The 10,118-nt window shown below is 46.5% G+C and overlaps 2 protein-coding genes across 2 annotated transcripts; one reads left to right on the forward strand and one right to left on the reverse strand.

Annotated features, from left to right (window-relative positions):
* Positions 1 to 1,720: 1,720 nt before the first annotated feature.
* Positions 1,721 to 4,759, forward strand: LOC112875496 (post-GPI attachment to proteins factor 3-like). The gene is made up of 5 exons (XM_025939369.1): positions 1,721 to 2,024; positions 2,875 to 3,136; positions 3,259 to 3,458; positions 3,540 to 3,727; positions 4,211 to 4,759. Exons 1-5 carry the CDS (start codon positions 1,906 to 1,908, stop codon positions 4,495 to 4,497), a joined length of 1,056 nt encoding a protein of 351 aa, XP_025795154.1. The 5' UTR covers positions 1,721 to 1,905; the 3' UTR covers positions 4,498 to 4,759.
* Positions 4,760 to 4,909: 150 nt separating this feature from the next.
* On the reverse strand, positions 4,910 to 8,271 carry LOC112875497 (cell division control protein 2 homolog). Its single transcript, XM_025939370.1, has 8 exons — positions 8,040 to 8,271; positions 7,775 to 7,959; positions 7,382 to 7,502; positions 5,975 to 6,148; positions 5,647 to 5,810; positions 5,468 to 5,555; positions 5,286 to 5,339; positions 4,910 to 5,196 (listed from the first exon to the last, which is right to left on the reverse strand). Exons 1-8 carry the CDS (start codon positions 8,046 to 8,048, stop codon positions 5,107 to 5,109), a joined length of 885 nt encoding a protein of 294 aa, XP_025795155.1. The 5' UTR covers positions 8,049 to 8,271; the 3' UTR covers positions 4,910 to 5,106.
* Between the last annotated feature and the right edge of the window lie 1,847 nt (positions 8,272 to 10,118).

Genomic DNA, 10,118 nt, shown 5'->3' on the forward strand with positions numbered 1-10,118 from the left:
CTCCAGCAATGGCAGTTCGTCGTCGTCAACCCTCCAGCCAAAGCTCAGTACGTGTTCTGTGATCTGATCTATTTTTTAAGCATGTATCCTAAGTTTCTAGCTATGCTGTTTATATTATCTAGTTTGTTCTGTACATGTTAGTTCCTATCTTCATCATAATTTATTTCATATGCAATTTAATATTACGTTTATCTAAATTCTCAACATGCTTTACAACTGGATGCATTGATTGGGCTGAAAGTAACAGAGGCCATGGCCCAGCAACGAGGCCATTTGCAGATCTTCCTCGGCCCATGGATTGATTATTAATTCAGAGGTTAGCCCCGCGGCGAAGGCCGTACTGGTACTACTGAATTGTTTTGTTTCCAACTGAAAAGGAGTTGCTGTAATCAGCTGCATCTCTGTCGCTGTCATTCTGTCAAAGCCTCAAAGCAACCGATTTCTTCAGGATGGTGTTGTTTACGAATGTTTGGGCCATCGATGTTGACATCCGGATCCTTTTTATCCTAGTTTATCCTGTCATAAGATGACTGATCCAACCTAATGATCTAAAAGCTATGTCAACGCCTAACGTGCCCGTCAGTAATCACGCCCTTTTCCCTTTCCGTTTAGAAAAAAAGAAACGGGCCCAGGAAGAGTGGGACGCTGGGCCACGACTACGATCGGACGGCGCTGCACGACGTGCCGGTGCCCTGCAGCCTATCCGGCCCGTCGGTTAATTGATTAAGATTTTTTTTGATAGCTACGCATCCGTTAAATGTACACGCCCTGCACCTGCCATCAAGACCCGTCGGAGCATCAGGTCGGGCCCACCCACCCAAACGACTGGCTGTTACGGCGCGGGTAGAGATTTCATTTCATCGGCAGGGAAAGAAAACTCGTGTGGGCCCCTGCAGCGGCCGAAGACCTTTGAAAGGACTCTTAAAAAAGGCTCCCCAAGAAACCCGGAGTTTTACAGGTCCTGTTGCTGTTTATCAGGCTGCTGTGGGGGCTCTTTTTCTTTCATCTCCTTTTTTGTTATTATCCTCAGTCTTTGCGAAGAAGGTTGCATTCAGCTTTCCGATGGGTCATCGATTCAGGTTTCTTCCTGAAAAGATTCAGAAGGCACAAGGTAGACTGGAACGAGAAAAGAAAAAGGAGCGCACAGCAAGTAGTTGTCAGGGCCACGACGAGCACGACACGAGTCGGAATTTTCAACCAATGTCCAGGCAGGCAGGGCGGGGCGGGCAAAGAATCGCCGGAGCAGTGGCCCAAGAAGCGATACCCCGCGGCGGTTCGAGTGCCCTCGGCGGCAGAAGGAATGGTTGCCAGCCAAGACGTAGAAAAAGCTTCTGCTCGTTGCGAGATCCCGAAGGAGATTGAAGTGCGTACTTTTCAGCTGCGATCCCAGTCTCCCCTCCAAATGATACCATGATCGCAGAAAATAAGAGAAAAGAGAGAGCTCGTACCAACATTGCTGTGCTGTGGCCAACAGATCAAGAGGCACTTAGCTTTGGTTACAGAGGGAGATCCGATTTGTTTTAGCAGAGAGGTGCGGGCGGCATTAGGTTAAGCGCCTCACCGGTCTCGTGGGGGGAGAGGGAGGGGCGGTGTTGGCGTGGCGGCCTCCCGGGCAAAGCCCCCAGGACCAGAAAGCAAAGTCACATCAGAATCAAGGGACGGACGCCAGGCAAAAAAACACCCCGCGCACGCACATCCACACCCAGGGAAGGAAGCAGAGTGCCTGCCTGCCTGCCTGTTATCATCACCCGGCCGTGTCGATCTGCTCCCCCCAAACAACACGGATCCCCCTCCCCTGCGTCCCGGAGAAAGAGAGAGAGAGAGAGAGAGAGAAAAGTCTCCTCCCTTCACCTTCCCATGGATCTCCGCCTCGCCCACTAGGCGACGGGGGAGTGTTGGAGGGGGATGGGGCTCCCCGGGCGGACGCCCTGGCTGCTGCTGCTGCTGCTGCTTCTCGGCCTCGCTTCGGCGGCCGTCGCCGTCGCCGCGGAAGCCTCCGAGGGCGACGCCGATCCGCTCTACAAGTACGCCCCCCCTCTTTCCCGCCGAGATCCTCTCTCCCTCAGTTATTTGCCTTAGCCCTTAGCTCGGTGGTGCTTTGAGTCTCTCGGTCCCGCGTGTGGTGGCGTCCTGCTCTCTGCGTCGTGTGGTGGGGGCAGTAACTACGAGTATGGATGGGCCTGTACACGCCTTTCTCTTCTTCCCCCTTTTTCATTAATCTTATCTACGCGACCTCCACTAGTAGATGCGAGGTGCCGCGGTGCTTAAGATTGACATGAACGCGTGTTTTGTTCGTATCATGTCAGATTAGTTCAGTTTTGGATTCCTTGCTGCAGCTGCAGTTTCCTGACAACCCAGAGTCTGAAACAACAAATTATGCTGCTTTTATATATATATATATATATATATATATATATATATATATATATATATATATATATATATATATATATATGTTGTCTGTGTCTCTGTGTCTCTGTCTGTGTATGCAAGCCTGTTGAGTTTGGGCAGCTTAGTTGCGTGCTGCCCTCACCTGTTGGCTGCCTGTATGGCATTGTGGGTGCAAGTCCTGGTTACCTTACACGATTCACAGTTTTCTCGGTGTGTATTGTAGTCTGATTATCGATTGAATCCGTTCCAAATCTCACGTGGAGGGAGGAACATGGCTAGCTTTACAGCTACCTGAATCATGATCCTGGCTTCCAAATTCAGTACTGTTCTACTAAATTCAGCTGATTAGAGCGAATGATGTAGTACAGTGATAGTTAAAAGCCCTGTGATGACTTTTCTGATTTGTTCCAACGTCTTGGTATCACGACTTGATGTGCAACCAGCACCAATGATTAATCATAATCTCTTCCGTTGTTTTACCAGAGCTTGTGTTGAAGAATGCCAAAAGACAGGCTCCCTGAAAGATACTTCAATTAAGCACTGTGTCGTGCCAACCGACGGCAAACCTGCAGTCAAATCATGGTACACGCACGAACCATTGTACCTGCAATGGAAAGAGTGGAACTGCAAGAGTGAATGCAGATACCACTGCATGATGGAAAGGGAAAATGAAAGGACAGAGCTTGGCTTACCGCCTGTTAAGTATCACGGCAAGTGGCCGTTGAAGCGTGCTTCTGTGTTTCAGGTACTTCATTGCTGCCACGAACTGAAGTTCTCATTTCTTCACTCCTACAGTTAAATTGGACCTTACTAAGATTCTGTGTTTCCTTTTCACTTTCTTATATACCTCTGTGCCTTCATTCACAGGAACCTTTATCTGCCGCTCTCTCTGCTTTCACTCTTGTTGTGCAATTCAACGGGTGGTTATCGTTTTTCCTATTGCTTTACTATAAGCTACCTCTACGGCCAGAAACTCATAAGACCTACTATGAGTATACTGGCTTGTGGCACATTTATGGGCTTCTAGCCATGAATTCATGGTTCTGGACTGCCATATATCACAGTTGGTAGGTTCCGTCCACAATGGATACGGCTTCTGATAAGTTGTTTGTTCATACATCATTGACCAGATCTTCTATCTATTACAGTGATACTATCTGGACGGAGAAGCTGCATTTTTCATCCGCTGCTGCCTTTCTGGGGTATTCTCTCATTTTTGCGATATTGCGAACTTCAAATTTAAGAGATGAAGCTTCTAGAGTTATGGTTGCTGCTCCAATTCTGGCTTTTGTGACAACCCACATTTTATACCTCAACTTCTACCAACTTGACAAAGGTAAACCTGGGCATGACATATTTTGATATTTCCAGAGCACTCATGAATTTTGAGTATGGGCATTTTTTCTATCTACGTAGATTTTTTTCCGGAACTAAGTACTCTAGCTTAGGTTATGATACCTAAATTTCATTAATATGCTTGTCATGAGTAAGTTCAGGGTTGGGATCAATATCTTAGATTGAACTTTTTCCCAAAAGATTATGAATTAATTTCAACAGCTATAAATCAGTGGAGTTAGAATATATATGAGAAAAATCAATGAAAGATAGTAGAATTTATCAAATTAAATGTAGACTTGCCGCTTAAAGCATGCGAGAATTTGTTTGTTGGCCCATAGTAGTAGCAGCTTTATTCGAACTTGTTACGTTATAACTGTAAATTCTTTTTCATTTTCATGGGATATGGATGTTCAGCAATGAACGAATGCAGCACTAGAAATTTGACACGCTAGTGGCTTACTTACCCTTGTAAACTTTGCAGGCCTGAACATGAAGGTTTGTACTGTGATAAGTATTGTTCAGTTTCTTCTGTGGGCACTGTGGGCTGTCATGACTCGGCATCCCTCACGTCTGACGATCATATTTTTTGCCATTGGAGGCGTGGTTTCAGTATTCCTGGAAGCTTATGACATCCCTCCACGATGGGGATATGTTGATGGTCGTGCTATCTGCCTTGCTGTTGCTATCCCCCTATCGTACCTTTGGTGGAGCTTCGCCAAGGAAGATGCTGAGATGCGCACATCAGCAATCACAAAGAAGACACGATAATGAGCAAATACTATCTGCCATCTGTGTGATTATTTTATGTCTGCACCCAGCCTTTGTAAAGATAAACGTTTCACGTGTAATCTTAGGTAATTTAGTATGTGAATTATCATCTATTTTTTACCACGATGTCTCTTGCCTTAGTTCAAAAGGCCATATGGTTGAATTGGCCACTTCTATTCTTTAATTTATATATAGCAACTGAACACTTGGTAGGATCGTGTGTTCATCTCCTATATTATCAGAAAATTGTTAAGATGCTTTAGGGACTTGCTATCATAACAATGCTTTTATCTCTACCGTTTGCTATTCCTTGATATCAAAATCACAGCACGAATGTACAGACAAAAAAGGAAACCATCGATGCTTTGGAAAACAAGAGATAAACATGTGAAGGATATTTACTTTCAACGAATAGAGACCAAGGCGGTAATCTAGTTGATATTCCTGAATACATCTCAAAGCACACCAGATCCGAAATATCCAGCTTAATCACAAAAATGCAGAGACATGTGGGGAGGGAGGGAGGGAGTACAGGGGTTCATAAAAAGGAATGAAACGAGCGACTCAGCTCATACAAATGCCAACACACCACAGTACCACACTAGCAGGTCACTGTACCATCTCAAGGTCCTTGAAGTACTCATGCTCAAGAGCCTGCCTAGCTGTGATTCTTTTGCTTGGCTCGTATCGAAGCATTTTCTGTCAGCAAACAGAAATAGGTCAATTGAATGCACTGAAATTATTTGATGGCACAGTTATGGTCATCAACAGAAATCCATTTGACTTACAGAGAGAAGGTCCAAACCAGCAGGTTCAAGATTTGGGACGATTGTTGCCAGGTCCTGGAATGAAGGTGCCAACAGGGGATTTTTAAGTGGCATGGGATACATATAAACAAGCACGAATTGTAAGCTAAGAAATGTGTTTACCATGCATGCCTAACAAAATGCTTATGCTGTTTGTCTCATACCTGAGCCGGCCACCTGGGGAAAGCAGTCTTGAAGTCAGGCAAACAGCTGACTCCTGGCCAACTTTGTTCATTTGGTGTACCTAGTACCCTACAGCAGTGTTGGATTCAAACAAATCAGACAGAGTATAAAATATTGCAAAAGGAAATCCAGAAATTTAGTGCCAGCAAAATCATGGAACCTGAATATCTTAAACAGTTCATCGATCTCAGAATCACCAGGGAATAGTGGCTTTTGATTCACCATTTCCGCAAAGATACAGCCCACAGACCATACATCAACTGGTGTAGAATACTGTCTCGCTCCAAGAAGAATTTCTGGAGCTCTGTACCATAATGTCACTACCTGAAAAATACTTCCATATACATCCGTTGTGAGTTAACGCGACAGCAATTATATGGGTGTAAAATAGCAGGGGCCCATAACTTTGGTATCCCTCACAATAGTAGTTTTTACCTAACAAGAGAATTCAAACTCTCTTTCTGAATTTACCAGTACAAGAAGCTTACCTCATGAGTAAATGTACGGACAGGGATTCCAAATGCCCTGGCTAAACCAAAGTCTGCAAGCTTCACGGCATTAGTACGCCGATCAATCAATAAATTCTGAGGTTTCAAATCTCGATGAAGAACTCTATGAGAATGGCAGTAAGCAACGCCACGGAGTATCTGGTAGAGGTAGGACTGGAGAAAGGTAGGGGAAAAAAAGTCACATTTCAAAATTAGGCCACAAGCAGCTAATCCATTTTCTGGTAGTGCAAAACAGGAAATTAATAAGAAAAGCAAAATAGGATGCAAAGCTTCTATATTTGCATTATTCTTAGTCACTATACAACACACTTCAACAAATTAATTTGCTGTTACACACATTGAATACTCTACGCCAAGGGTAATGGGACCAGCAAATTCCTAAACAGGTTAGAGGATTAGTGGAAGGAAATACAGTACCAGTACTGAGTTACTACTACACAGAAACAGCAGGCATTGCAGCAGTGGCGCCCACGTAAAGACACAGTACTGGGATGATCATGCTACATTGCCAGTCATTTTACAGCAAAGAATCAACACTAACAGTGGAAACATGTGGCATTTACAGGAGTTACTGTAGAGAAAAGATTGAGTTAATGTCAGCACGGTAGTGTTTCTGTTTATTTGAGGAGATAAAACCATGTGCTCCGCAAAGCCCCAGGGTAACATTATAAGGAAATATGCAGTGCATGGAGCACAAAGACACTCATCAACTGGTCCTACCATGTTACTAAGAGAGGCATTTGAGGCTAAATGAACAATCTGATCCCACCAAAACAGTGCAAGTCGATGGTATATCTGAAGTTTAAAATACAAAGATGTCCAAACAGCAGGCTTGTGTTTGTTTTCCCCCTAAAACACTAATGTTTACAATGGAATGAGTCCGAAACTGAACAGTATGCAAAGTACACATGGATCCTTCTTCCCCAATTGTGCATCCTGGTTTACGTTACTACAAGCCCAGTGAGTATCAGAAGTCAAAACAAATACTTTCCTCCTATATCATATAAAACATAGTGATGTTCGAGTTTGACAGAACACGACAACAGGCAGTATACACTACATGGAGCTCACAACATGATGTGGGTCCCAGCTCTGTCGTCTACCGGAATTCCCGTGCATTGGATTGGAACCGGAATTGATTTACATGCAATTGGAAGACACTAAATGATAATCTTGTCTACAAACATGAGCTATGCTTTAGTTAGATTAGTTTTCGGTTTCCACACGGACATTGCATGCTCAATTCCAAGACTAGCATAGTGGTCTATGTGATATGTTACTAAATCAGTAATCAATAATGGTAGCGCCAATGTTCAAGTTTACTTATATGCCGAGATGAATAGAAGCAAGTGACAGTCACAAGTTATCATATTTTGCACTTCTCACCTTAATCAGAGTGGGGGTTTTCGCAAACTCCGGACAAGAATCCATGAACTTCTTGAGGTCCAGATCCAGGTATTCGAAGACAAGATATATGCGTTTCTCGCTGTGGATAACATCATGTAACCTGCACGCAGCAATTAAAGCTTCTCAGCATACTAGCATTGCAAACCATCTGACCATCAGTGCGATGGCATTACTTCATTGGATAACACCATCATTCTCAGCGACAAACCAATCCTAAATGACACCTGCCCACTGTTGCATAAAAGCAAAGCTACCTCGAGCGACTGCCCACTCGACCAACCAATCGATCGATCACGGATAGCTCGGTCGATCAATCCTAAATCCGTAGAAGTAGGCGCAATGCGAAGAGGAATGGAGGACCGTGGAGCGGACCTGACGATGTTGCCGTGGTTCATCTCCTTGAGGAGAGAGATCTCGCGGATGGCGGTGGAGGGGACGCCCTCATCCTCCTGCTCGAGACGGATCTTCTTGAGCGCGATCAACTCGTTGGTGGCCTTGTCCACCGCCTTGTACACCACCCCATAGGTGCCCTCCCCAATCTTCTCCTGCTTCTCGTACTGCAGCACACACGCAGAAACACGCTCAGAAAAACCAAATCAAAACCCCCGAACCGAATCGAACCAGATCGCTCGCTTACCTGCTCCATTGCGTCCCCCTCCTCGGCGCCCAATGCGGCGGCGGCGACTGCGACGGTTGCGGAACAAACAGGCGTGGAGGAAGGAAGAGGAGGAGGGGATGGGGAGAAATGGAAGGGGATCAGGAGGAGATGGAGAGGAGGTGGGGAAAAGCGGGAGCGGCCGCGGCGGGCAAAGCTGCAGCAGCCATTGGGGACGCCTCGCCGGGGGGCTTGGCTGCTGGTCCTCCTCGCCCCGCTGCTGCTCGCTTCTATTGCTGCCTGCCTGCTGCCCTGCCCTGGTGGCTTTGGCTTTTATGTGCTCTTTGACTGCAGCTTTCCTCGCTGCTGCCCAACCCAACCCTCGTGGCTTTCATTGCCTTCGCTGTTTTTTACTGGTGATGATCTGGTTTTTGTTGGGCTGCCTTAGGGTTTAAATAAATGGGGCCATCTATGACGTCTAGTTCTATATCAATTTTTATAAAATCTTCAAAATATCCGAATACTACGTTAGATGTATTGTAATATGAACCATAAAGGTAGGATGGTAGCAACTGTTCTTAAATAAAGAACAGGTATAACGGTCGTATAAAACTTTATCCACTCTAGTTTTTAATTGAATTTTATGATTAACAACAAATTTCTCAAAAAGGTTGTTGTAGTTGCTTACTTTTACCATTATCTTTTATTATCGGTAATTTGTTTTATATTAACCATTAAATATGTTGATGCTCGATTTTTCAAACTCATAGATCAAGCTCCACACATCCACGATGGTGTTTTTAAGTGCTGGAATTTGTTTATAGGTCCATGTTTTGGTTCAACGATTGTGAACTTCTTTTTTCGTATGTTCCAGTTGGATAATGGTGTTCCAATAGAAAAAATAACTGAAGTAGTTGAGGTGCTGTTGAACCCAATAGCTGCTCATACTATCTATTAGTACCACGCAGAGATCCTTAAACTTGTCTACAATATACAGTGCACACGCAAGAGCGCCGCCCTCCTCCTTAGTTTTATCCATATGCCAACAAGTTTGCTGGTACTGGTAGGTAACCCCTTGTTTTCGTATAGTTGTGTTTTGGAAGCTGAAATGGGCTTAGATTGAAATGGACACCGGCGGGAAGATAAGGAAAGCCTAAGCCCCAAGGGGGAGAGGAATTTAACAACCCGGGCGGGCCACCACAAACATGTGGATGCTCAGCAGCATAGAATAACCGGCAGAGGTCTTCCCAGCCAAGAAAACAATGGCCTCCACTCCATATATTGATTGTTGGTGAGGTCCGGTTCCATGGATCGACACAGCACGAACACAAATGTTTTGGCGAGGAGCAACGACGCCGCTGTGGTCTCGAATGGCCCTTGCGAGCTTTATACGCGTGGAGCGGCCTCGAGGGCAAAAAAAAAAATACAAAGAGGAGGGCGGGACAGGGGGGAAAAGACGAGGCCCGCTTTGGCGACGGCGACGGCACCAAGGCCCGATCGAGATCGAGGCAGCAGCCGCCGATGGAGAGAGAGAGAGACGACGGAGCTTTCTTTCCGCTTTCGATGCCACTCACGATGTCGCGCCATCCGATCGGTTTGTTATGGTTCCTCGCCGTCCGCGCACGGGGCGCCGTGCCGGGGCAACGAGGAAATGAATGCGCCCCGGCGATCGGCGTGCGCGGGGGCGCTGCGCCCTGCAGCGGCGTGATGCTCTCCCGCGCACCACCACCGGGAGCCACCACTGTTGCATCAAAAGCGGCGACTGCGGCATGTGACGCCCATAAAAGCGGAGGAGGAGGAGGAGTAAAACCGGGGCGCGCAGGGCTCGCATGCCACAGGGTCGCGGCAGCGTAAAGCTTCCGTCTATCCCCGTGCCGTGGATCCGTGACGAAGCAACAAGGCGCGAAAGCTTCTCCGGCCGCCTCCGTGTCCGCTTCGGCTTGGCTTCGGAACCTTTTCCCTGGCCTGCAGGCCTGGAGCCCTGGACTCGGTGGCGGCTGCACGCACGTACGTCGCTGGCCTGGTTCACGTCAGGTAGGTGGCAGCCATTACTCGGATCGGAGGACGGAGCTCTCCCTCGTTCCCGCGCACGGGCGTCAGGCCGCGTCGCCGTGGTGCAGT

Source organism: Panicum hallii, chromosome 9, assembly GCF_002211085.1.
Source record: "Panicum hallii strain FIL2 chromosome 9, PHallii_v3.1, whole genome shotgun sequence".
Taxonomy (NCBI): domain Eukaryota; kingdom Viridiplantae; phylum Streptophyta; class Magnoliopsida; order Poales; family Poaceae; genus Panicum; species Panicum hallii.